A 27,246-nucleotide genomic window follows, 5' to 3' on the forward strand; every position below is an offset into this window, starting at 1 on the left:
AGCTCCCATTGGAGACTTTCCCACCAGGCTGGCTCCAGCAGGCAGGGCTGGCTGTCTCTGTGGCGGGGGACAATGTGCTCATTGTGACACCTCTGCTGCTTCTCCTTCCCTCACACAGCTGGAGGGGTGACAAACACACACACCTTACCAACACTGCTGTCCCCCACACGTGGCTTTTCCCATCTTTTCCCACCCCCAGCTTCCATGTGGAGCAGCACAGGGAGAGGCAAGGGACAGGGCAGATTGTTAGCAGGATGTGGGAGATGGGTATGACTGCAGGAGATTCATTTCAGTATTCTCCCCCTCCCTTTCCCCACAATATTTAGACCTTTAATACCCTACGGACCAAAATTCCCCTGCCAAAATCAGTCAGCAGGTCCCATCTCAAAGAGGGAGACACTGATTACATTGAAAGAGAAGAGTCTGACCTTTCCTTTCTCAGCCTGGAGAATTTCACTGGAGCAGACACACTGTGGGTTCACATTGCCTCACACACACCAGCTGCTGTCCCTGGGTCAGGATCTTCAAGAGCTTCCCTGGAATGCTCACTTGGGAAAGGGGAGAGAAACCTGCTGGGTGAGCCTGGGCAGTGTCCAGTGAGGGGTCTGTCCCAGGCCCCCTTTTGTCCCTGCTGGATCATGTTCTCCAGGGCTCTCACAAACAGGAACTATTTCTGAGCCTTTGCTGGTATCAGAGCTCTGCTTCTAATCTGCCGTGTGCTTTGTCCAGGAAATGAGTAACAGGAGAGAGCCTCAGCAACGAGACCTGTGGGAAAGCAGTTTGTCTCTGTGTCAGGTTCCTCTTTGGTTTTAAAGCAACCCCAGTCCTGAAATCTTGTCTTTTGAACTGCCTGAACTTGCCCCTCTCATTCCTGGGGTGAATCCCTAGGACCCTGCACTACAAAATTTGTTTCCTGGTTCAAATGTTGTTTTCGTACTTGTATCCCACAACTTCAAAGGTATTTGACTTTCACCATGCAGTTTCCAAGAGGATTCATGCAATAATGGAATGCTGTGTGTGAGCTGGAGCACAGGCATACAGCAGAGGGATGATTTAACATTTCAGAAATGTCATTTTTTCTGAGAAGAGGTGAATCAATGCTGCTCTTTTGGCTACAAGCATTAGAAAGCTAGAGATTTCATTCGACTCATGTTCTACACTCCCTTGGGAGTCAGACAGCAGCCGACAGTGAATTCCACAGAATTCCTAGAAAGCTGAAATGAGATGATTCCCATCCAGACTGACATGTGTCTGGGAGCTGGGATGCTCCTGCTGGAATCTGGTGTGTGTGGAGACCCTGGGAGCAGAACTGCCTCCTCTCTTCCTCGCTGACACTGTGTTTGTGTCCCCAGCTGTGGAATCTCACATCCCCTCACTGGGCCAATCCTTTCCAGTGCAAACAGTTCCTGATCCATGAGCTAAAGGGGCTCCAGGAGAGCTGGAGAGGGACTTTGGAGAAGGGCCTGGAGTGACAGGACAAGGGGTTATGGCTTTCTCACTGACAGAGAGTGGGTTCAGATGTGATATTGGGGAGAAATCCTTCCCTGTGAGGGTGCTGAGGCACAGGTTGTCCAGAGAAGCAATGGCTGCCTCAGGATCCCAGGAAGTGTTCCAGGCCAGGGTGGATGGTGTTTTGAGCAATGTGGACTTTTGGAAGCTGTTACGGCTGGTGAAGGGGTGGGATCAGTAAAAACAACTACAAGTGCTCCCAGGATGGAGGAGAGGAAGGATGAGCTCTGGTGAAGGGCTGATAGGGGGATAACAGCACTGCTAAATCTGATCTCTTATAGCTTTTATTGTATCATTAAGGGGATTGGCAGTAATTAATGTGGGGTCTAACTGCTGATAACCTAGCTGCAAGCAACTCTTTGCTGTCCTTCCATTGGACAGAGTGTGCCTACAGCAGAATGTGAAAAAAGGGCAATTCTTGTCTCAGTTGTGCTCCCTTGAGTCCAGGGAAGGTTTTGGCAATGGTCCCAGAGCTGTTCCCAGAAAGGGAGTTGTTTCTGAGAAGCATGCAGCTGCCTCCCCAGCACTGCCAGCACTGCCAGCATTCCAGTGCCACCAGCACCACCAGCATCCCTCTGCTGCTGGAGGGACCATGACCCCTCAGGGAACAGAAATGAGCAATGGTAGAAACCTGTAGGGAGACGAAAGGGACAGCAGTCGGAGAATGGGACATTCTGCAGGGAAGGAGTGTTTCTAATCAAGAGGAAATGACGAGCCATTCACACAGTTCTGGTGGAGCTTTTGAAAAAAGCCACTTCCTTTGCAGCAAAAGCAAAAAAAAAAAAAAAAGGAAGTGAAACTCAGATGTAGCCAAAACTGCAGTTTCTGAGTCCCCCGTGACTCCACCGAGTCTTGGGAAGCAACACTGTGACAGGGCACAGAGAGGAGTCAGCAGGACAGGAGTGGGGACCTCCTGGGGATCTGGGCACTTTCTCCTTCATGTTACTGACCTGGGAGGATGTTGGGGAAGATGAAATAAGAAAGCCTTATAAATATGATTACCTGGCAAAAGATGCTGAGAATCTGGAAAATATAAGCGAGATTGAAATGAAGACAAGCTTTGAGTTACCAAACCCCATTTACTGAAGAACTAGAAAACTATGTTATGGCTGACTGGAGCTAATCCCCTCTTGATGAAGCAATACCCTCTGCTCGTAGGCAGGTCCAAGGGTCAGAGCAGACCCTGCCAACTGGGCAGAGGGTCAAAGAGCAGTTTTTAGAGTTTAAAATATAACGCCGTATGGTAATGCGATGGTTCTAATAGGTTGTATGTAAATGTTGTAGGATTTGTAGCTTGTTCTACATTGGTTAATAAGAATTAGAATATTCAACACAGAAGATGATTTATTGTATTGTAAATGGCAACCTCGCATCTTTTTCTTTTCTATCTTTTCTGCTCTATCTCTCTCTCTTTCTCTCTCTCTTTTTCCTCTGACCTCCTTTGGGCTGCATCTGGCAGCCCCTGGCAGCTCTCCTACACCCATGCCCTTTCACAATTAACCCCATGCTCTATGACCTGACTTCAGAGATCTCTCGTCTCTCGAAGATCAAAAGAATCTTCGGATTTTGTTCCGACCATGTGCAACTGACAAACAAACCGATCTAATCCTGCGGATCCAAATCCTACACGAGGATCTGCATTAGGATGTGGACCCCAAAGGAGCAAGTGATGGCGGGAACAGCCACTGATCTGGACAGACACCCTTTGCCTGCTGCTGCCCCACACTGAACAGGTCAGTGCAATGTTTGCCTTCCTCCCTACCCCACCTGCCTCTCCTCCAGCAGCTGCTCTGTTCCTGCCACCCTCTTCATGGGACTGCAGTGTCCTCCCCAGCTCCTCCCTCTGCCCTGAGCTTCCCTTCTGTATCTTGGTATTGAAATCAGATGGAAAAAACTTTTTGACACAATGGAACACATTAGAAAGCAGGAATTCTTTATCTGTGCAGGTCATACGGAAGGATCTCTCCTTTTTCTGTGTGTGGAGAGACTTTACAACAGGGGTTTTATCCATTAAAATCTTTCAAAGTAATAAAAAAGTGTTTCTTTCCAAATAAATAATCATCACTGAATGTATTCACTGTATTCACTGTACAGGATTGCAGTATTCACTGAATGCTGCAATATTAAAGGTGACCCTCCTTGAACTTTTCCTTTGGCCATGTGCTGTTGCTTCTTGTTACAGAACTTGTCCCAAAAGCACTGGAGGCCTCCTTATCTCTTTCTCCACTGGTTCCACCCACGTTTATCCTTCTCTGTCCACACCTTTACATCCTTTTATCTTTTTGTCCAGCTGGTCTTTCAACTGCTTCAGGGAAGCTGAAAATTTTTATTCTCTGTGTTCTTTATCATTCTCCTGCCAAACATCCCAACCGTCCCACCTCCCTCTCCCACCCCACTATTTCCACTGCCCTCCTCCCCTGCACATCTCACTGCTCTCTACTGAATCCTTCCTGCTGCACGGAGCTGCTGAGGAGCTGCATGGTCCATCCTGGGATTCTCCAACCACTGACTCCCCATCCACTCTGACCACAGCCAGGGGCCTCATTCCACTGCCTGCCCAGCATCCATCCATGGAGGTGAGCACTGTCACCCCCCCTCCTGCCTCACCCACTGAAGAGGATGATCCATGTGAAATAGATGTCAGCAGCATGGCCATACACAGTGCCACACTGCTCATCTGCCTCTGTGGGCTGGCTGGGAATGGGGCTGTCCTCTGGCTCCTCAGACTGAAAGGCCCTAACTTCAGAATCTTTAATTTTGCTGTTGTGGACTTCTTCTTCCTACTCTTCACAGTCCCCTCTGCCCTGCTCTTCCTGGTGGAGGATGTGTCCTGCTCCACTATCATGTCCTTGGTGTACCTGAGATTCCTTTTCTGGGTGTCTGTGTTCTCCTGCTACTGGGTGCTGTGGTGGCTGACAGACATCGGCATTTTGATGGGCATGTACAAGCTGTGCCTGGGCTTCTGCTGCCACCTTCCAGAGTGCCTGCTGTGGGTGGTTCTCGTGTCGAATTCTTGGCTTTCTTAGCTCTCATCGCTGTCATTCCCATGGTGGCTTCCCTGTGTCCATCAGAGAAGGGGGAGCAATGTCGGGTGGCTCTCATCTCCACATTTGCATTCATCCTGCTCCTCTTTGCTGCACCCGACGTCATTTCCAGATCAATCACCTTCATTAAGGCCAAATGTGGCTCCCAGCAGCAGCAACTCAACAAGCGTGACATTGTTATCTTCCTCATTCTGCTCTTCACTCTCCTCCTCACCATCTGGAACTTCCTGCAGCAGCTCGGCTACATTGTTGTGTCCTCCCAGGTTTTTTTCCTCTTCAACTGCATCAACAGCACCTACAAACCCTTCATCTGCTTCCTGGTGGGGAGGTGTTGGAGGAACTTCTTGGGGTCCCTGGGTCTTGCAGAGGGTTTTTGATGAGCAGGAAGACAACTCTGCCAGCGAAGACACCACCAGAGACTCAGTGGTCTTAGCCTGTTGATCCCTTTGACTGCACTGCTGATGGACCCTGGGACAGAGGCTGAGGGTTTCCTTGAGTCACCTGATTAATAATTCCACAGGATCTCCCTCCCACACTGTATTCCTGCAGGAGAAGCAAGCAGGGGCATGTGGGAGGGATGCTCTGCAGGGAGTACATTGGAGCATGGCTTTCCTCCTCCCTCCCAGGTCCTAAAACACTATTCCCACAAGGGGATATTTTGCAACACAGCTGTGATCCCAAAAATCCCCTGGCACCTGGTTCCTGCATCCCACTGCAGTCTGATATCAACAAACAGCATCCTGAACCCTGAGCTGCCTTCACCCCGTCTGCCAGCGCTTGCTGCCTTCCTCTGGCTCCTGCTGCCAGCCGGGAATGGGGGTGGAGGGAGGGAGGGAGGGGACACAGCCATGGCTTGTGCTCCCTGCAGCAAACATGATCCCGAGTGCCCAGAGCTGGGATGGCAGCGGCACAGCCGGCATGGGCAGGATGGCCCAGGGGCTCAGCATTCCCTTCCCAGCTGCTCTCTGAGTGGCACAGCAAAGATCTCCCTGGTCCCGGCTGGAGCAGGGCAGCAGTGGGGCTGTCAGGGGGGAAGGTGGCCCTGGGGGGAGTCTGGGTGTGTCAGAGGGGTCAGGAGGGGTCAGGAAGGGTGTGGATGCTGCCGATCCCAAATGTCCTCACTGGAGAGCAGCAGAGCTACAGGTTGTGCTCAGAGCCAGGGAGAGGCCAGGAAAGCTGCTGGATGGGATGGGATGGGATGGGATGGGATGGGATGGGCAGTGGGGTGGAAATAGGAATGGGGAGCGATACCAAAAGGGGCTGGAATAAACTTTCTAACACAATGGGAATCATTAGGAAGCAGGAATTCTTTACCTGCACAGGACAAACAGAAGGATGTCTCTTTGTTCTATGTCTGAGCTGAGACTTTACAGCAGGGGCTTTATCCATTATAACCATATATAGTCATTAAAACTTATCTAATACCTAAACATCACTTTCCTCTAATTTCTGTGCATCCACATCCTCCTGAGTGTCAGCCATGGTTTCAGCCTCACTGAATGCCAGGCACCTATGGCAGCTGCTTGCTTGTTCTCTCCCCTGCCACATCCGGGAAGAGGGGAGGAAAAAAGAAATTAGTTAAGCGTTCATGAGTCAAAATAAAGGACAGTGAAAAAATACTTCAAGGGAAAAACAGGCTCCACTTAAAGTTGCAAAGTGAATTTATTACTAACAGAGTCAAAGGAGGAAAATGAGAAGTAAAAGAAACCCTTAAAGACACTGTTTTTCCTCTCATCCCCTCCCTCCTTCCCACCAACAGTGCAGGGAGGGCAGGGTGTGGGGCTTTGGGTCAGCTCATCCCCAGGATCTTCTACTGCTCAGGGAGAGAGGTCCTTCCCTGCATTGCCATGGTTTCCCTGCCACCGGAGACAGTTCTCTGGGAACTCCTCCAGTGCAGCTCCAAACTCAGGAGCAGCAGCAGCACAGACAATCCTGCTGCAATGTGAGCTCCTCCCACGGGCAGTCAGTCCTCCCAAACTGCTGTGCTTGGCTCCCTCATCCACGGGCTGCACTCCTCCAAGGACAGGCTGCTCCAGCCTGGAATCAAGGGCTCTCTCTCTCCAGCAGGTCTCCCACTGGATCACAGCCTCCTCCAGGCACCCACCCACTCTGGCATGGGGCACTTCCTCCATGGGCTGTGGGTGGATTTCTGCATCCCTGTTGGACCCCATGGGCTGCAGGGGCACAGCTGCTCCACCATGGTCTTCACCACAGCCTACAGAGGAAACTTGGCTCTGGTGCCTGGAGCACCTCCTCCCTCACCTTCTGCACTGCCCTTGGTGTCTCCATGTTGTTTCCCTCACATGTTGTCACCTCCTCTTCCTCCTTCCCTGGCTAGAAACAACTGCATGCACATTTGCTTTGATTTCTCCTCCAATATCTTATCACAGAGGAGTACCCACCATCTCTAAGTGGCACAGGCTTGGCCAGCAGCATTTATGTCATCTTCAGAGCCATTAGAGATTGGCTCTGCTGGACATGGTGAAAGCTTCCAGAAGCTTCTCACAGGAGCCATCTTTGTGGCACCCCTACTAACAAAAACTGGGCCAAGCAAAACCAACACAGAGGGTCATTCCATGGGGAGTACAGCCAGAGAACAGGGCTGGGCCAGGCTGCTCTGGCTCAGAGCCATGTGGCCTCATGTCCCCATACTTCTGGCTGTCTCTGACACATCTCCAGGTGCCACATGTCCAGCAGTGCCTCACAGAGCTGTCACCTCCACCCCAGCAGTGTCCCCAGGGCTGTGGCTCCCCTCCTCACTCCTGCTTTTCCCCTCAAACACTGTCTGCAGAGTGACTTTGATGGAGCACAGAAAGTGCTGCTGGCAGCTCCCCACCAGCACATAAATCACAGGGTTGAGGCTGCTGTTCAGCAATGCCAGCAGCCAGGAGGTGTTTTCTGGGAGTAACTTGACAGAATCAGAAAGGTTGAGGAGAACCTCCAAGCAGAAAGGGATGCTGAAGGCAAAGAAGAGCAGGACATTGAGCAGGATGGTGACACAGGGCTTCCCTGGCTGCCACCTCTGGGAGCCACAGCAGAGCTTGAGGAACAGGAACAGGTTGGAAACCAACATCACTACGGACAGAATCAGGGAAATCACAAGGACTACACCTGCAAGGACTGTCCCTGAGTCTTCAGTAAAGGTGAGGTAGAGGGAGGACACCAAAATCCCAGTGAGAACCCAGAGGGACCCACTGATGACACCCGAGAGGTGCCGGGGGCGGTGGCTTTGGTACCAGATGGGGCAGAGGATGGAGACACAGCGCTCCATGCTGAGGGCTGTCAGCAGCCCCAGGCTGCTCAGGTCAAACAGGTGGCACAGGAGTTCCACTGCAAATGCAGAATCTGTGTAGAGAGGAGCAAGATGAATCAACGATGTGCAAAATTCTGCTAAGGTCAGAAAAGCTAAGATAAGCAGGAAGAGCAGGAGGAGCAGGGAGAAGTCAGCTACAGCCAGATTTAGGGTGTAGACAGTGAAAGGGTTCTGCTTCATGTGGAAGCCCAGGAACCATATGGCCATCCCATTCCCCACCAGCCCACAGAGGGAAATCCCCAGACAGACCCCTGCAAGAGCAATCAGTGTGTAGGGAAAGCTCGAGCATTGATATGGGAGATATTCCTCCAAGTCCACAGATCCATTCAGGGTGAGGTTTGTTGTGCTGGTCTCCTCCATGGTGAATGATCCTGTTCCCAGTGGTTGTCTTCTCCTTTTCCACCACTTCTAGGGAGAGATGAGGAACCAGAGGGAAATAAGGGCCATCAGCATTCCCAGCACTTCCCATCTGCTCACACAGCCCCTGGAAGAACCTCCACCACTGCAGTGCCCAGGCCCAGGGCAGGAAAAATCTGTCACTACTCCATCCCCGGACTCCTCCCTCCAGTAGGAACAGCTCTGTCACAGGAACCCCACGGGAAAAGGATCTGGTGGTGGCTGCTGGGACCACTGGCTATGCTTCAGCCTCATCCCTCGTGCCTGGTGTGCAGCCCTTAGCCCAGAGATCACATGCCATGGTCAGAGCCTCCCCTCATAATCTCACCACATCAGTGACAGCTTCCCCTCACATGTCCCAGGGACAGAGATCTTGTCAGGAGGAGGTGGCCATGTCACCCCCTTCCTCTCCTCCCCCCAGTTCTTCATGGGGAGCTGCTGATCTGTTATGATCCTATTAATTCAGACACTCAAGTTCTATAATTTTAAACACCATTTTCTGGTCTAAGACAATGAAGGAGGAGAGTACAGCACAGATAATATTATGTCCCTTCAGATGCTGTTAACCTTGAGGTAAAATGCTCCTCTGGTGATGGAAGATCCTGTCCATGGAAAGCCTGCTCCACTATGGTCCTTTCAGCTTTTACAGGGTTTTGTGAACCCCTCAGAAATTCCAGACCTCATTGTGAACCCAGTCCCTGCCCCTTGGGTGCCAACAGAGCCCCTGAGCAGCAGCCATGAGGACAAGCACTGGCCTTGTGTCCACTTGCTGTGGGAAATCACCAGTGCCCAGACACAGGAGTGCACGAGGGCTTTGCCCACAGCCTCTCATCACATCCCATCTAACCACAATCAGCAGCCCAATTTCCCCTGCTGAGCATGTGTCTCCTCTGAGATTAGGTTTGTGGGGTACATGGTGCTGCCAGTGTGCTCTTATCTCCAAGTGGTTCCTGCCACACAATCTCAGCCTTTCACAGCACAGGGACTGGCATTTTGTTGCTTGTTTTCTGCCCTTCTTTCATGCATTTTCCATCTCCTCTGGAGTTGTATCCTGTGCTTGTCATCCCCCAGACTGATGTGCTCCAAAGATACCCTTGTTGATGCACAAGGTCCATGGTCTCTCCAGGGTGTCCAGCCTGGAGCTGCAGGATTTGGAGCTAGAGGAAGACTTGAAACAAGGAGAGAACACAAGTTCAAGGTCCATCCCTGAGAGGGAGATGGAGAAAGGTGCAACTCCTGGAAGTGTGTCCCAGAAGGAAGTTGGGAGAAGTCTTTGAGTGCCAGATACATGTCACTAGAGGCACTGAGCAACTTGTGCTGTTGCAGGTCTGCACATCAGGGATTTCTCACTCTTGGAGGTCTCTGGCTCCTCTCTCTCACCTCTCTGCCATCCTGGGAATGTTATATGTCCCCTCCTGTGTTGATGGATCCCCACCATCCACCACCACACAGGGAAAGCCAGAAGCCCCTCACATGGTGGGACAACAGCAGAGAATGGCAGGAGGAGAGGAAGGGGGTGACGTGGCCACCTCCTCCTGACAAGATCTCTGTCCCTGGGACATGTGAGGGGAAGCTGTCACTGATGTGGTGAGATTGTGAGGGGAGGCTCTGACCATGGGATGTGATCTCTGGGCTAAGGGCTGCACACCAGGCACGAGGGATGAGGCTGAAGCAGAGCCAGTGGTCCCAGCAGCCACCACCAGATCCTTTTCCCCTGGGGCTCCTGTGACAGCACTGTTCCTACAGGAGGTAGGAGTCCAGGGATGGAGTAGTGGGTGATGCCTCCTTTCTAGGGACAGGACTAGACAGGGTGGGAGTTTGTCCTGGGCACTGCAGGGGTGGGGGGTTCTTCCTGGGGCTGCTGTGGGGCTGTGTGAGCAGATGGGAAGTGCTGGGAATGCTGATGGCCCTTATTTCCCTCTGGTTCCTCATCTCTCCCTAGAAGGTGGTGGAAGAAAGAGAAGGCTGCCACTGGGAACAGGATCATTCCCCATGGAGGAGACCAGCACAACAAACCTCACTTTTAATGATACAACTTTTGGGGATCTGGACTGGGAGGAAATTGTGACACGTGTATGCTTGGGCATTCCATATACAATGATTGCCTTTTCTGGGGTCTGTCCAAGGATTTCCCTCTGTGGGCTGGTGGGGAATGGGATGGTGGTGTGGTTCCTGGGCTTCCACATGAAGCAGAACCCTTTCACTGTCTACATCCTAAATCTGGCTGTAGCTGACTTCTGCCTGCTCCTCCTGTTCTCCCTGCTTATACTGGCTTTTCTGACTGTAGCAATATTTTGCACATCTTTGTTTCGTTTTATTGGTCACTATAGGTATTTTGTGAAGGTCCTTGGGTTCCCATGCTACCTGTTTGACCTGAGCAGCCTGGGGCTGCTGACAGCCCTCAGCATGGAGCGCTGTGTCTCCATCCTCTGCCCCATCTGGTATCGCTGCCACCGCCCCCGGCACCTCTCGGGTGTCATCAGTGGGTCCCTCTGGGTTCTCATCGGGGTTTTTGTGTCCTCCCTCTATGTCACCTACACCTTTACTGAAGACTCTGAGCCTATCCTTGCAGGTGTAGCCCTCACCATTTCCGTGGCTTTTTCCCTCATGATGTTGGTTTCCAACCTGCTCCTGTTCCTCAAGCTCCGCTGTGGCTCCCAGAGGAGACACCCAGGGAGGCTCTTTGTCACCATCCTGCTCAACATCCTGCTCTTCTTCATCTGTGGCATCCCTTTCTGTGTGGAGGTTCTCCTCTTTCTTCCTTTTTCTAGCCCTTTATTCTCCGAAAACACCTCCTTTCTGCTGGCCTTGCTGCACAGCAGCCTCAACCCTGTGATTTATGTGCTGGTGGGGAGCTGGCGGCAGCGTCGCTTCCAGCGCTCCGTCAAAGTCGCCCTGCGGAGGGTGTTTGAGGAGAAAGCCAGGAGTGAGGAGGGCAGCCATGGCCCTGGGGACACTGCTGTGGTGGAGGAGACAGCTCTGTGAGGCACTGCTGGACATGAGGCACCTGGAGATGTGTCACCTCAAAGACACCCACAAATATGGGACCATGTGGGCACATGGCTCTGAGCTCAGTCCTGTTCCTGTATTCCCTCTGAAGGACCCTCATTGCCTCAGCCTCAGGGAATAAACTCCATCTTCTTTGGCTCAGCAGATGAGTTTCATGGGGTTTTGGGGGATCTCTTGCCTGGGCAGAGTGTGACAGGTTAAGTCCTGGGGACACATCCAGCATGGGATGGCAGCGATTTCCCAAATCACTGTGGGGCTGGGGCCTCTAGATGGCAGGAGAAAGGTAAGGATCTCACGGGGCATCCTTCCCAGTCTGTCTGACAGAGCCAGCCCTGCACTCCCTGCTGATGGGAAGAGACCAAACTGGCCCCAGGTAGGGCTGCTGAGTTAAGGGAGGGACAGCAACATTCCCTTGCCCATTAAGTGGGAATTTGTCACATTCTTTCATTCCAGAATTAAATCATTCTGAGTAAAGTGCAGTGATGATGGTGAATTCCACAGAATTCTGGTGCCTGTGACCAAAAAAGAGCTTGAAATAAGGAAATTCACATCACCAGGTGCTTGGACCATTTTATTGTGCAGAAATCAGGGGGTTATGCTGCTGTTCTGCAGAATGAGGCCATCCTCTGGTTCCACAGCACCAATGTCCAAGGAAGCCCTTCAGCATCTCCATCCTGAACCTGGCCATTCTCAGGAGGAGCTGAACAGCAACTCTGCACAGCAGCTTGAGCCAAAATCCAGGTTGTACTGATCTTTTTCACATTGTTACTACCCCATAATTAGATCTGGATTTATTTGTTTTGTTTGTTTCCAACATGGTAACTCTGCCCCCAAAATGTGTTGAATAAACAACATCCATTTGCTGTAGAGCTCATCCCTGGTGAACATTGTCCAAAAATTGCTCGTTTCCTTAGTTTTTCCCACTCTAAAGCCTCTGTCTTGTCTGAGGAGGGCAGGTACCTGTCTCATACCAGAGCTCATCCTAAGGCACATTCCTGCAGTGGTTGGGATGATGTTGACAGTGCCAAGAGCTCCTCATTCCTGGGAGAGATCTGGGCAGCAGACACATCTCTTGCTCAGGGGAAGTTGTCCCTCCTTTTCCCACTGCCTTAAATCCAGGGGAAAGCAACGTGCCACTGCTTCTGGAAAGGGAAGTGAGAGTGAAAGCCTTGGGTGGTGAGTCATGCTTTGGAGACAGACATGAGGTTAAACATCTAAGAAGCATTGATTAACAGAATTGTTAATCATTAATAGAGCAGAGCTACTTCCACAGCTGAGAGGGATTTTCTCTCCCTGTCTCCCATTTTCCTGTCCATTGGAAAGTAGAAACTTTCTGAGGTACAACCTCTTGTCCAGGAAAGGACTCCCATCATGAATGGAGTTTCTCCCAAGGCAAGTGCAGAAGGATCATGATCCTTCCATGTATTTTTCTAGCTCCAAGCACCTTCCTTGCCTCCAGTATCACCCAGGCCACTCCCTACCTGAGCTTCTTGTTTTCCATGGAAACATGGAATGGTTTGGGTTGGAAGAGACTGTAAAGACCATTCTCTTCCAACCCCGTGCCACAGACAGGGACACCTTCCACTAGAGTATGTTGCTCCAAGCCCCATCCAATCTGTGCTGGAAATCTTCCAGGGATCCAGGGGCAGCCACAGCTTCTCTCAGATGCACCTCAAGTGGAGCCAAACCTCAAGTCACAGTTGCAACATGAGTGGAGCTAAAATCATCCAGACAGCCCAGAGAAAATGGGAGGATCCAGCAGAGGCAGTTCCAGCTCCAACCCCTTGTGCTGACAGCCCACAAGGCAGCCCATAGCCCCAAACTCAGTGTGCATTTTGGGGAAAAGACTTCCAGAGGCAATCCCAAACACCTGCCCACTTGTCTGGGCAACAGGGCTCAGTGTGAATTTTCCACACCTCAGTCTTCCCGTGTGTCAGGACCTGCTGGAGATGGACAGGAATCACTCAGGAATTGTTCTGCACTGCTGTGCCAAGATTTCTTATCCACCTCCTTGCTGTTTTTAAGCAACCACACCAAGAAAATCCATTTGCAGAACATCTGATTCTTGGTGACTCAATTTTAATATTCCATAAGGTAGGGAAGCTCATTTCTGAGGCCGAGAAAGCTCAGACCTGTTGAATAGGAAAGATTCAAAGCAAAGACTTGAAAACAAAAGCTTTCAAAGGTGTCCCTGCCCATGGAGAAAGGGTCAGAATGTGATGATCTGTAAGGTTCCTTCCAACCCAAACCTTCCCATGATGAATCCTCACATCATCCAGAATCCACCCCAGGCAGGAGTTCCCCTGCTGCACACAGCACCAGCCTGACAGAGCTCCAGGAGCATTTGGACAGCACTCTCAGGCACAGGGAGGGATTGTTGGGATGGCCAGGGAGCAGGTGCAGGAGCTGAACTCTGTGATCCTCGTGAGACCATTCAAATTCAGGATTTTTTTGATTCTATTTCACGGTGATTCTATTTCATGAGGATTCCACTTTATGATGATTCCACTGTGTTGTCCCTATTCTGGGGCTCTGGCACATCCTCAAAAGCCCTCTGGAAGGCAACTCTAACAGAGAGGGTGAATTCCTTTGCACAGCTCCCAGCCAGGAAGTAAATCAGAGGGTGGGCACTGCTGTTGGCACAGGCAAGCAGGACAGAGGTGCTGAGGGCAAAGACAGAGGGGTCAAAGGCTCTCAGCAAGAGCCAGAACCCAAAATCAGCGGTGAAGAAGGGAAAGAAGGTGACAGGCAGCAGGACCAGGGCACAGAGCTTCCGTGGGGGCTGTTTCCATGAGCAGCACAGGAGCCTGGCCAGCAGGGCTAGAGCAGAGCAGATCAGGGTGAGCCCTGAGAAGAGGTAGCTCAGCACCAAGGCCACCAGCACCGAAGGGCAGAAACAGGGGGTGACGATGAGCAGGAAGGAGAGGAGCCAGAGCAGAGCACACAGGAGCACCGGGAAGCGCTGGGAGCGGTGGCAGGGCCAGCAGGACACAGGGAGGACAAAGAGAGCTGTCCCAGCACTGAGGGCTGTCAGAGAGTAGAGCCGGGCAGTGAAAGAGAAGAGGATGGTGACATTCAGCCCGGCTGTCACACCCCGTGAGCCCAGCTGGTGGCAGAAGCTCTCTGGGACATAAAATATCCCCAGGGCGATGGTGATGAAGAGCACGAAGGTGAAGTCAGCGATGGCCAGGCTGAGGATGCAGATGGTGATGGGGTTTCTGCTGGTGTGGAAGCAGAGGAGCCAGAGGACAGCCCCGTTCCCCACCATTCCACACAGGCACAGGAGCAGCGTGACAGGGACTCTGCTCGAGTGGCTGTTGTCACACTGGGTCCAGTTGGAGTGCTTGTCCTCATTCCAGCTCCCATTGGAGACTTTCCCACCAGGCTGGCTCCAGCAGGCAGGGCTGGCTGTGTCCGTGGCAGGGGACAATGTGCTCATTGTGACACCTCTGCTGCTTCTCCTTCCCTCACACAGCGGGACGGGTGACAAACACACACACCTTACCAACACTGCTGTCCCCCACACGTGGCTTTTCCCATCTTTTCCCACCCCCAGCTTCCATGTGGAGCAGCACAGGGAGAGGCAAGGGACAGGACAGATTGCTAGTAGGATGTGGGAGATGGGTATGACTGCCTGGAACAAAAGCCAGGGAGGTACCTCCTTCCTGACTTTGGACAGCACAGAACTGGAGGAGGAAAACAGTTGGTGAAGGAAAAGATTGCCTGTGGGGATATCAGAGCAAGTGGCTTTGTGGTGGATCTGACCTGGATTCTCAGCTGTTTTTTGGCATCACTGAGCTTCTGGATTCCTTCAGCAGAACACTCGATTCAGTATTGCCCCCTCCCCTTTCCCACAATATTTTGAGCTTTTAATACCCTACAGACCGATATTCCCCCACCAAAATCAGTCAGCATGTCCCACCTCAAAGAGAGGGACACTGATTATGTTGAAAGAGAAGAGTCTGACCTTTCCTTTCACAGCCTGGAGAATTTCAGTGGAGCAGACACGCTGTGGGTTCACGTTGCCTCACACACACCAGCTGCTGTCCCTGGGTCAGGATCTTCAAGAGCTTCCCTGGAATGCTCACTTGGGAAAGGGGAGAGAAGCCTGCTGGGTGAGCCTGGGCAGTGTCCAGTGAGGGGTCTGTCCCAGGCCCCCTTTTGTCCCTGCTGGATCATGTTCTCCAGGGCTCTCACAAACAGGGAACTATTTCAGAGCCTTTGCTGGTATCAGAGCTCTGCTTCTAATCTGCCGTTGGCTTTGTCCAGGAAATGAGTAACAGGAGAGAACCTCAGCAACGAGACCTGTGGGAAAGCAGTTTGTCTCTGTGTCAGGTTCCTCTTTTGTTTTAAAGCAACCCCAATCCTGAAATCTTGTCTTTTGAACTGCCTGAACTTGCCCCTCTTATTCCTGGGGTGAGTCCCTAGGACCCTGCACTACAAAATTTGATTCCTGGTTCAAATATTGTTTTGCTACTTGTATACCACAACTTCAATGGTATTTGACTTTAACCATGCAGTTTCCAAGAGGATTCATGCAATAAGAAATGCTGTGTGTGAGCTGGAGCACAGGCATACAGCAGAGAGATGATTTAACATGTCAGAAATGTCATTTTTTTCTGAGAAGAGGTGAATCAGTGCTGCTCTCTTGGCTACAAGCATTAGAAAGTTAGAGATTTCATTCGACTCATCTTCTACACTCCCTTGGGAGTCAGACAGCAACCTACAATGAATTCCACAGACTTCCTAGAAAGCTGAAATGAGATGATTCCCACCCAGACTGACATGTGTCCTGGAACTGGGATGCTCCTGCTGGAATCTGGTGTGTGTGGAGACCCTGGGAGCAGAACTGCCTCCTCTCTCCCTCACTGACACTGTGTTTGTGTCCCCAGCTATGGAATCTCACATCCCCTCACTGGGCCAATCCTTTCCAGTGCAAACAGTTCCTGATCCATGAGTTAAAGGGGCTCCAGGAGAGCTGGAGAGGGACTTTGGAGAAGGGCCTGGAGTGACAGGACAGGGAGGAATGGCTTCCCACTGACAGAGGGTGGGTTCAGATGTGATATTATGGAGAAATCCTTCCCTGTGAGGCTGGTGAGGCACAGGTTGCCCAGAGATGCTGTGGCTGCCTCAGGATCCCTGAAGTGTCCAAGGCCAGGTTGAATTGCATTTGGAGCAACCTGGACTTTTGGAATCTGTTGCTGCTGGTGAAGGGCTGGGATCAGTAAAAGCAACCACAAGTGCTCCCAGGACTGAGGAGGAGGATGAGCTCTGGTGAAGTGTTGATAGGGGGATAACAGCACTCCAAAATCTGATCTCTAATTACTTTTATTGCATCATTAAAGGGATTGGCAGTAATTAATGTGGGGTCTAACTGCTGATAACCTGGCTGCAAGCAACTCTTTTCTGTCCTTCTCTTGGACAGAGTGTGCCTACAGCAGAATGAAAAAAAAGAGGAATCCTTGTCTCAGTTGTACTCCCTTGAGTCCAGGGAAGGTTTGGGCAATGGTCCCAGAGCTCTTCCCAGAAAGGGAATTGTTCCTCACAAGCACCCAGCTGCCTCACCAGCACTGCCAGCATTCCAGTGCCACCAGCACCACCAGCATCCCTCTGCTGCTGGAGGGACCATGATCCCTCAGGGAACAGAAATGTGCAATGGTAGAAACCTGTCAGGAATGGGACAGCAGTTGGAGAATGGGTCATTCTGCAGGGAAGGAGTGTTTCTGATCGAGAGGAAATGAAGAGCCATTCACACAGTTCTGGTGGAGCTTTTAACAAAAGCCACCTCCTTTGCAGTTAAAAAAAAAAAAAAGAAACCGAAAGTGGAAGTGAATCGCAGATGTAGCCAATGATGCAATTCCCGACTGCCCTGTGACTCCACCGAGCAACACTGCGAGAGGGCATAGAGGGGAGTCAGTGGGACAGGAGAGGGGATCTCTGGGGATCTGGGCACTCTGTCCTTCATTTTACTGCTCTGGGAGGATCCACTTTAGGATATTGATCCCAAAGCAGCAAGAGATTTCAGGAAGCAGTGCTGATCTGGACAGACACCCTTTGCCTGCTGCTGCCCCACACTGAACAGGTCAGTGCAATGTTTGCCTTCCTCCCTACCCCACCTGCCTCTCCTCCAGCAGCTGCTCTGTTCCTGCCACCCTCTGCCTGGGACTGCAGTGCCCTCCCCAGCTCCTCCCTCCTCTGCCCTGAGCTTCCCTTCTGTATCTTGGTATTGAAATCAAGTGGAAAAAACTTTTTGACACAATGGAACACATTGGGAAGCAGGAATTCTTTATGTGTGCAGGTCATATGGAAGGATCTCTCCTTTTTCTGTGTGTGGAGAGACTTTTCAACAAGGGTTTTGTCCATTATAGTAATTCAAAGTCATAAAAACAAGTTTCTTTTCTAATGCATAAACATCACTTTCCTAGAACTATTTTCCATGCATCCACCTGCTCCTGGGAGTCCTTTAATGGTCCTGGAGGTTCATTAATGGAGGTCTCTGGTGGTTGTATTCACTGAATGCTGCAATATTAAAGGTGACCTTGCCTTGAATTTTCCTTTGGCCATGCGTTGTTGCTTCTTCTTACAGAACTTTTCCCAAAACCACTGCAGGCCTCCTTATCTGTTTCTCCTCTTGTTCGACCCACGTTTATTGTTTTCTGTCCACACCTTTACATACTTTTGTCTTTTCGTCCAGCTGGTCTTTCAGCAGCTTGAGGGAACCTGAAAATTTTTATTCTCTGTGTTCTTTATCATTCTCCTTCTGAACATCCCAGCCCTCCCACCTCCCTCTCCCACCCCACTATTTCCACTGCCCTCCTCCCCTGCACAACTCACTTCTCTCCACTGAATCCTTCCTGCTGCAGGGAGCTGCTGAGGAGCTGCATGGTTCATTCCAGGATTCTCCAACCACTGACTCCCCATCCACTCTGACCACAGCCAGGGACTGCATCCCACCACCAGCCCAGCATCCATCCATGGAGGTGAGCACTGTCACCCCCCCTTCTGCCTCACCCACTGAAGGAGATGATCCATGTGAGATAGATGTCAGCAGCATGGCCATACACAGTGTCACACTGCTCATCTGCCTCTGTGGGCTGGCTGGGAATGGGGCTGTCCTCTGGCTCCTCAGACTGAAAGTCCGTAACTCCAGAATCTTTGAGCTGGCTGTCATCGACTTCCTCTTCCTCCTCTTCACAGTCCCCTCTGCCCTGCTCTTCCTGGTGGAGGATGTGTCCTGCTCCACTATCATGCCCCAGGTGTACCTGAGCTTCCTTTTCCAGGTGTCTGTGTTCTCCTACTACTGGGGGCTGTGGCAGCTGACAGACACCAGCATGGCGATAGCCATGTCCAAGCTGTGCCAGCACTTCTGTTGCTGCCGCCTTCCCCTGCGCCTGGTGTGGGTGATGAACAGTGACCAATTCTGGGCTTTCTTCACTCTCATCACTGTCATTCCCACGGTGAATTCCCTGTGTCCATCAGAGCAGGAGGAGCAATGTTGGGTGGCTCTCATCTCCATGCTCACCATCATCCTGCTCCTCTTACGTGCACCGGACGTCATTTCCAGATCAATCAATCTCAATAAGGCCAAATGTGGCTCCCAGCAGCAGCAACTCAAGAGGCGTGACATTGTTATCTTCCTTGTTGTGCTCTTCACATTTCTCCTCACCCTCTGGAACTTCCTGCAGCAGCTTGGCTACATTGTTGTGTCCTCCCAGGTTTTTTTCCTGCTCAACTGCATCAACAGCACCATCAAGCCCTTCATCTACTTCCTGATGGGGAGGTGTTGGAGGAACTGCTCCATGGGGTCCCTAAGGGAATCTCTCCAGAGGGTTTTTGATGAGCAGAAAGACAACTCTGCCTGCAAAAAAGACACCACCACAGACACAGCAGTCTGAGCCTGTTGATGCCTTTGACTGCACTGCTGAGGGACCCTGGGACAGAGGCTGAGGGTTTCCTTGAGTCACCTGATTAATAAATACCCACAGGATCTCCCTCCCACACTGTATTCCTGCAGGAGAAGCAAGCAGGGGCATGTGGGAGGGATGCTCTGCAGGGAGCACACTGGAGTGTTACGGCCCAAGCAGCTGAGATAGAACTCAGTGCCCTTGAGAATGTGGAGGATTGGGATGAAATGGGAGAAGTGCCAGAAGAAAGTGAAGAAGAGATGGATTATCCCAGCAACCTCCCGGAAAAGTATTACAGATAGTATAGGCCGTTATCTCTCCCCAACCACTCGACGCCTGCATATCTCAGTGTTAGACATTGGTAAATTTAGACTGTAAATTACTTGTATTCACTTTTCTATTTGTTCTGAAAACTTGTAAACCCACCCAGTTATGTACCCTTATAACCTGTTGTAGAGCCTTTGTTCTGGGCTCTTCAGATGTCTCTCCAAACTCTCCTATCCCCTATGTAACCCCCAATAAAGCTGAAGAGACCTCATCTCGTCCCCTCGCCTGAGCCGACTTCCAGAAGCCCAAATTCATCTCCTGTGGTGCTCAAAACAGCCCTTCTCCCCACTGAAAGAACTTTCCTGTGGCATTTAAAGCACTTCTGGTCATGACTTCAGAAGTAGCCGCCGCAGATGGTGCTCCCGTGTGAGGAAAACCACAGATCATCGTGTGAGGAACATCGTGGGAGAAGACGCTGAAACCGCGTGAAAAGAAGAAACCGGGAGAAACAGCAAAAAACCGGATTTCAAACCCCTCCGAAAAGCCGCGGCTGCAGCCTGCTGCCGAGCGCCGCCGTGCCACGCCGCCGCCGAGCGGAGGAGGGGGAAGCCAAAACACCCGCAGCCACGCGTGAAATTTCCACCTGAGAGCAACACCAAAACTTTCCAGCTTTTGTGGGAGCCTACGCCCGATCGAAGCGAGCGTGGACGCCTGGAACGCGACCTCGCGACAACCGACTTTAATTTGCCCCTGACCTCCTCACGGAACAGGACCCACGCGTGGTGTAAGTCCCCCGTGACATTGTGGGAGTGGGCAGAGGGATCCCCACCCAGTGCCCCTGCAGGGCAGAGAACGAGTCTCGCTGTGGGGGGAGGGTCAGAGGAACTGTTTTGTTTTTGTTTTTTGTTTTTCGGCTTAGAAAAAGACCACCCCCCCCGCTTGGACAGCATGGGCTGCTCTTTTTCTAAAGTCGCGAATCTGAGAGGCGAGATTGAGTCCAAATTAACCACACGTTTAGTTCAGAACGAAGTTTTCTTTAAGAAAAGCCATTTAACATCTTTAATACGTTTTATTTTAAAATATTGTCCCCCCGAAGACCCACAAGACATCCTTTCAGGGGATTTCTGGGATGAACTGTCCGAAAAAATCTCCTTTCAATGTCGTTTACATGAAAAATTAGCCCTCCGATTGTACCCCCTGGTCTCCAAAACTCACAGTTTAGTAACTGCTGCTGAAAAGCTTTCTTTCCCCAGTTCCCCTTTTTTATCCCAACACCCTTCTCCTTACCCCTCTACCCTAAAAGGAGCGAGAAATCCCCAGGTAAACCGTAAAAGTACGCCCAGGAGCTGCCTGCGCTGGGACCCGCGGGTTTCTCTCTCCCCCCGAACCCCAGACAGAGACTGCAGCTCTGTTTCTACTCCTCCCTCAACCCCTCTTACCCCTAATCCGCGCTTTCCCCGATCTCGGAAAAATAAAACCAAGTCCGCGCCAAAAAACGCTGAAAGATCCACCCCAGACCGCGCGGAATCCACACAAAGGAATTATGGCCGCGATCATGCCGGTGTCCGTGGGCGTGCCCGACGTTCCCCTTCCCAGCATTCGTCGCGAGCATCTTCTTCCCAGCATTCCCCTTCCTCCTCTCCTTCCGCCCAATCGCGTCATGACTTCCTCCTATCTACTCCTCCATGTTTACCCGCAAAAGCCTCCCGCGGCTCTCGCCGCGGGAACAGAACCCACTCCTACCATGATCTCACTCCCTCCTCCCTCTCCCTAGATCCACCCCCTTCACTCCCTCTCCCAACCCTGTCCACCGCCTCCTCCATGACGCCAGAGGGGCGGTCCGAACCCCGACAGAACTCCTCCGGAGAAGTTTTTCATGGACGCAGCCATCTTGACAGGAACTTCAGCATGTCAACATCCGGTGGTCAGACCCTCATGGCTGCGCCCGCCCGGAGGCGCAAAAAGCAGCCACCTCCTTCACCCCAGCACCCCTCTCAATCCCAACTCTCTCCTAATTCTAATCACAGTTCTCCCAGTCCCTCACCACCCCCGATGAGCATCCACAGAGGCAACACACAGACTGTCACTTGGTCTCCAATTCCACATTCAGTGAGAGAAAAAGTTTTAAAAGCTGCAAAAAATTTTGGCCAAAATTCAACCTATTTTAATTCATATTTAGATTCAATACTCCAATCAGAAACCCGTTGTCCAGTGGACATTCGAAGCATTATAGCAGTGCTATTAACACCAGCACAAATGACACTCTGGGAATCACATTTTAAACGGAGAGTCCAATCTCTTTTAACAAATTATAAAACAAACCCTAACCTGCAGCACCTAACAATGTCAATTCTCATTGGATCAGAAGAAGGATTTAATAATCCAATTGAACAAGTGAAAATCATTACAAAATCAATTCAATTAGATTTAATAACAGCAGCACTTAATGCCTTAAAGGCTGTTCCTTCAAAACCAGAAACCTTAGTACCTTTCATGTATATCAAACAAAGCCAAACTGAATTATTTACTGATTTTATTGACAGATTGACAGCAGCCATTGAAAAACAATTTAAAAATCCTGAACAGCAAGAAGAAGTCATAATTCAAACAGCCTCTGTGAATGCAAATCCCAGATGCAGACAAATCATTTCGTCTTTACCCCCAAGCACAGAAATTACCTTATCATTACTGATCGAAGCCTGTTCACGTCCATCTTTAGAACCCCCTCTCCGAGTACCACAATTCCCTAAAGCCTATACTTCCCGACCTCGATCCCATTCCAATCCACAATTACAGTATACCTGCCACAAATGTGGCCAGCCCGGCCATTTGGCAAGAAACTGTCCCAATATTTCCCTCTCACGTTCTTCTCCTTTTCCTCCGAGAACACCTACGGAATCCCACACTGGAACCCCAAACACCTCGCGCCCTGCGTCACAACAATCTACACCTCAAATCACCAGAAAACCCTCCATTCGTTTTAATCCAACCGCAAATGAGTCATCAAAAAACTAAATTATGAACGCGAACACTCACCGCGTGCAGAAAAAAATAGTGAGACCCGAGAACTGAACTGGACATCAGATTCAGACACCGATGATGACACGTTCCAGCATTTGCTGCCAACAGACCCTGACCAAGGACACACAACATCTGTATTCTGGTCAGAAAACCTGGCAAAATCTCGTCCTTTGCTGACAGCATCCTTAACATTAAATGGAAAGACAATTACTCTTACTGGACTGGTGGACTCTGGAGCAGACATCACCATCATTGCACGCCAAGATTGGCCTTCCCAATGGCCTCTCACTGATTCCACTACACCCATTATGGGAGTGGGAGGAAATGCACAGGCACGTCGAAGTGCCCAAACAGTTGTTTGTGTAAATGTAGAAGGAGCAAAAGGCACTGTTCGTCCCTTTGTGGCAAACCTCTCATACAGTCTGTGGGGGAGAGATTTGCTCTGCCAATGGGGAGCAAAAATTATCATTCCATCTCCTAAAGAGCAGGTTTTTTCCACCGGGGCCGTGGTGGAGGGCGCTATCCCATGTCTTAATTGGCTGAAAGAAGAACCTGTGTGGATTGATCCATGGCCCCTGCCCCTTGAAAAATTGAAAGCCCTCAAAACCCTAGTGGCAGAACAACTTGCAAAAGGACGAATTGTTCCTTCAACAAGCCCGTGGAACTCTCCAATCTTTGTTATCAGAAAACCTGGTAAGGACGAATGGAGACTTCTCCATGACCTTCGAGAAATTAACAAGGCCATGGAGGACATGGGATCTCTCCAACCCGGATTACCATCTCTGGCCCTTTTACCCTCAGACTGGAAATTGGCTGTCCTTGATCTGAAAGATGCTTTCTTTAGCATTCCACTCCACCCTGCAGATCAAGCCAAATTTGCATTTTCAGTGCCTTCTCTGAACAACTCAGAACCACTCCAAAGGTTTCAGTGGACTGTTCTCCCTCAGGGGATGAAAAACTCACCTGCAATTTGTCAACAATATATTGCACGAGTTCTCGCCCCTGTGAGACGACAGTTTCCTGAAGTCCGCATTCTGCATTACATGGATGACATTCTGGTGTGTGCTCCAACAAGCCCAGAAGTTGAAAAAGTGCTCACAGTCGTTTCACATGTTTTCACAAAAGCAGGTTTTGATATAAGACCAGACAAAATCCAAAAAACAACACCAGTGAAATACCTGGGTTGTACCATTAATGATCGTACTATCCGTCCTCAATGTTTGAAAATTGGAAACCTCCCACGCACATTGCGTGATTTACATCAACTGTGTGGCTCCGTGAATTGGGTAAGGCCTCTCCTGGGTATCACAACCGAGGAAATGGCCCCCCTTTTCAACTGTTTAATCGGAGGGGGGGAGCTAGACTCCCCAAGAGAATTAACACCAGAAGCTGTGGATGCACTGAGAAAGGTGGAAAAGGCCATATCGGAAAGGCAAGCCCACCGATATGACCCAGACCTACCTTTTGAGCTTGTGGTCCTGGGGGAAGGCCGATACATCCACGGGTTAATTTACCAGTGGAGTGTAGACCGACCTGATCCACTGCTTATCATCGAGTGGATCTTCCTCCCCCACCAGTTGGCGAAAACGTTAACTACCCGAGATGAATTTGTATCCAAGGTGATCAAAAAGGGTAGGTTAAGGCTCCGTGCCTTAGCAGGTCAGGACTTTGTTTTCATACGTGTGCCTTACAAAGCTGAACAATTGGATTTTGAAATGCAATTCAATGAACCTCTGCAAATGGCTCTCGAAGGGTTCTCTGGCCAAATAACATCAAGCCATCAAAAACACAAACTTCTAAGTACAGCATTTAATTGGTTTGAAAAACCAAAACTGTCACAAAAACCAATTCCCAACGCCTTGACTGTATTTACAGATGGCTCAGGCACTTCCAAAAAGTCTGTTATGACTTGGAGGAACCCCGCCACAGGACAGTGGGAGTCCGATGTGCAAGTAATCGAGGGGTCCCCACAAGTTGCCGAGCTTGCTGCAGTGGTGAGATTGTTTGAAAAATTTAAAGAACCTGTCAATGTTGTCACAGACTCTGCCTATGTGGCAGGAGTGACATTGAGAGCAGAAAATTCAGTCCTAAAACAAATTGACAATCCGAAAATCTTTTCTTTACTCCTGAGGCTTGTGACAGCCTTGTCCCACCGGGAGCATCCCTATTTTGTGATGCATGTAAGGTCACACTCCGACCTGCCAGAACCCATCGCCGATGGAAACAGTAGGGCTGATCAATTGGCAGCTTCTGCCCTGAAACCGAATACGCCAGACCACTTCAGCCAGGCAAAGTTGAGCCATCAATTTTTCCATCAAAATGCTCACGCCTTGGCCAGGCTATTCGGAATCTCTCGAGAACAAGCAAGAGCAATAACTAGGGCATGCCCTAACTGTGCCACCGACGATCTGCCCACTTACCCTATGGGTGTTAACCCTCGAGGAACTGAGAGTTGTCAAGTGTGGCAAACCGACGTCACACATGTTCCCGAATTTGGATGACTGAAATACGTCCATGTGTCAATGGACACATTTTCAGGAGCAATGTTTGCATCAGCCCACTCTGGGGAGAAAACAACAGACTGCATCAGGCATCTCACCCAAGCATTCGCCACACTAGGCATTCCGGGGCAAATCAAAACTGACAATGGCCCTGCATACTCATCCAAACGATTCAATAAATTCCTCGAAGAATGGGGGATCAGCCATGTCACCGGCATCCCTCACTCGCCAACAGGCCAAGCAATTGTCGAGAGGGCCCATCAGACCCTCAAAACAACACTTTACAGACAGCTGGGGACCACAACAGAAGTCACCACACCTCACCTCCGGTTAGCCAAGGCGCTCTATGTTATCAACTTTTTAAATGCCTCAGCCGAGGAGCCCATGCCGCCTATATTTAGGCACTTCATGAACGACAAGAGAGGAAAATTGAAAATACAACCACCTGTGTTGGTTCGGAATTTGGAAACTTTAAACATTGAAGGACCATTCCCCCTGGTAACCTGGGGACGTGGTTACGCGTGCGTATCCACGCCTGCCGGGCCCAGGTGGGTTCCAGCAAAATGCGTCAAGCCGTACACAGCTGAAGATTTCAAACTTCATCCCCCTCGAGTGAATTTCGCGAAACCAAAACAAAAATTCAAACCCAGTTGGGAACGACTTTCAATCCTCAACTGGAAACAACAGAAACAAATCAGACTCAAAGATCCCCCTTTAGTTAAAATACCTCTTGAATCATACATATATTCCTTAGCAAATTTTGACTTCCCAAAACCAAAAATTCTTCAGTATTGGAAAGACCCTTTGAAGTTTAAAAATGTTATTTTTGTTTAATCATGTTTGTTTTGTAAGCTTCACAGCTTACCTCTCTCGTGAAAACCTTGGTGTCAGTTGTTCTCATTGTCACGTTTGTTCTTTACTGTTTATGTGTATGCAAATCTATCATTGTAAAAGCAGTTTTATCCTTTTTATTTGAAAACAAACGGGGAGATGTTGCAGCCCAGGCAGCTGAGATAGAACTCAGTGCCCTTGAGAATGTGGAGGATTGGGATGAAATGGGAGAAGTGCCAGAAGAAAGTGAAGAAGAAATGGATTATCCCAGTAACCTCCCAGAAAAGTATTACAGATAGTATGGACCGTTATCTCTCCCCAACCACTCGACGCCTCCATATCTCAGGTTTAGACATTGGTAAATTTAAACTGTAAATTACTTGTATTCACTTTTCTATTTGTTCTGAAAACTTGTAAACCCACCCAGTTATGTACCCTTATAACCTGTTGTAGAGCCTTTGTTCTGGGCTCTTCAGATGTCTCTCCAAACTCTCCTATCCCCTATGTAACCCCCAATAAAGCTGAAGAGACCTCATCTCGTCCCCTCGCCTGAGTCGACTTCCAGAAGACCAAATTCATCTCCTGTGTTGCTCAAAACAGCCCTTCTCCCCACTGAAAGAACTTTCCTGTGGCATTTAAAGCACTTCTGGTCATGACTTCAGAAGTAGCCGCCGCACTGGAGCATGGCTTTCCTCCTCCCTCCCAGGTCCTAAAACACTATTTCACCAAAGGGATATTTCCCAACACAGCTGTGATCCCAAAAATCCCCCTGGCACCTGGTTCCTGCATCTCACTGCAGTCTGATATCAACAAACAGCATCCTGAACCCTGAGCTGCCTTCACCCCGTCTGCCAGCGCTTGCTGCCTTCCTCTGGCTCCTGCTGCCAGCCGGGAATGGGGGTGGAGGGAGGGAGGGAGGGGACACAGCCATGGCTTGTGCTCCCTGCAGCAAACATGATCCCGAGTGCCCAGAGCTGGGATGGCAGCGGCACAGCCGGCATGGGCAGGATGGCCCAGGGGCTCAGCATTCCCTTCCCAGCTGCTCTCTGAGTGGCACAGCAAAGATCTCCCTGGTCCCGGCTGGAGCAGGGCAGCAGTGGGGCTGTCAGGGGGGAAGGTGGCCCTGGGGGGAGTCTGGGTGTGTCGGAGGGGTCAGGAGGGATCAGGAAGGGTCAGGATGCTGCCGATCCCAAATGTCCTCACTGGAGAGCAGCAGAGCTGCAGGTTGTGCTCAGAGCCAGGGAGAGGCCAGGAAAGCTGCTGGATGGGATGGGATGGGCATTGGGGTGGAAATAGGAATGGGGAGCGATACCAAAAGGGGCTGGAATAAACTTTCTAACACAATGGGAAGCATTGGGGAGCATTAGGAAGCAGGAATTCTTTACCTGCACAGGACACACAGAAGGATCTCCCATGGTTCTGTGTCTGAGGTGAGACTTTACAGCAGGGGT

The 27,246-nt window shown here is 50.5% G+C and overlaps 3 protein-coding genes across 3 annotated transcripts; 2 read left to right on the forward strand and 1 right to left on the reverse strand.

Annotated features, from left to right (window-relative positions):
• The first annotated feature begins 10,254 nt into the window (after positions 1-10,254).
• LOC146436848 (proto-oncogene Mas-like) lies at positions 10,255-11,247 on the forward strand. The gene has a single exon (XM_085063938.1). It carries the CDS (start codon positions 10,255-10,257, stop codon positions 11,245-11,247), a length of 993 nt encoding a protein of 330 aa, XP_084920064.1.
• A 2,518-nt stretch (positions 11,248-13,765) lies between these two features.
• Positions 13,766-14,710, reverse strand: LOC146436849 (mas-related G-protein coupled receptor member X2-like). Its single transcript, XM_085063840.1, has one exon. The coding sequence runs from the start codon at positions 14,708-14,710 to the stop codon at positions 13,766-13,768; it is 945 nt and encodes a 314-aa protein (XP_084919966.1).
• Positions 14,711-18,323: 3,613 nt separating this feature from the next.
• Positions 18,324-19,166, forward strand: LOC146436850 (mas-related G-protein coupled receptor member H-like). Its single transcript, XM_085063841.1, has one exon. The coding sequence runs from the start codon at positions 18,324-18,326 to the stop codon at positions 19,164-19,166; it is 843 nt and encodes a 280-aa protein (XP_084919967.1).
• Positions 19,167-27,246: the final 8,080 nt, after the last annotated feature.

Source organism: Lichenostomus cassidix, chromosome 5 (assembly GCF_008360975.1).
Source record: "Lichenostomus cassidix isolate B80296 chromosome 5, HeHo_3.0, whole genome shotgun sequence".
Lineage (NCBI taxonomy): Eukaryota > Metazoa > Chordata > Aves > Passeriformes > Meliphagidae > Lichenostomus > Lichenostomus cassidix.

Bases quoted from the DNA above. Each gene is read 5' to 3' on its own strand.
- LOC146436848 (XM_085063938.1), top strand. From the start codon at position 10,255: ATGGAGGAGACCAGCACAACAAACCTCACTTTTAATGATACAACTTTT.
- LOC146436849 (XM_085063840.1), bottom strand. From the start codon at position 14,710: ATGAGCACATTGTCCCCTGCCACGGACACAGCCAGCCCTGCCTGCTGG.
- LOC146436850 (XM_085063841.1), top strand. From the start codon at position 18,324: ATGGCCATACACAGTGTCACACTGCTCATCTGCCTCTGTGGGCTGGCT.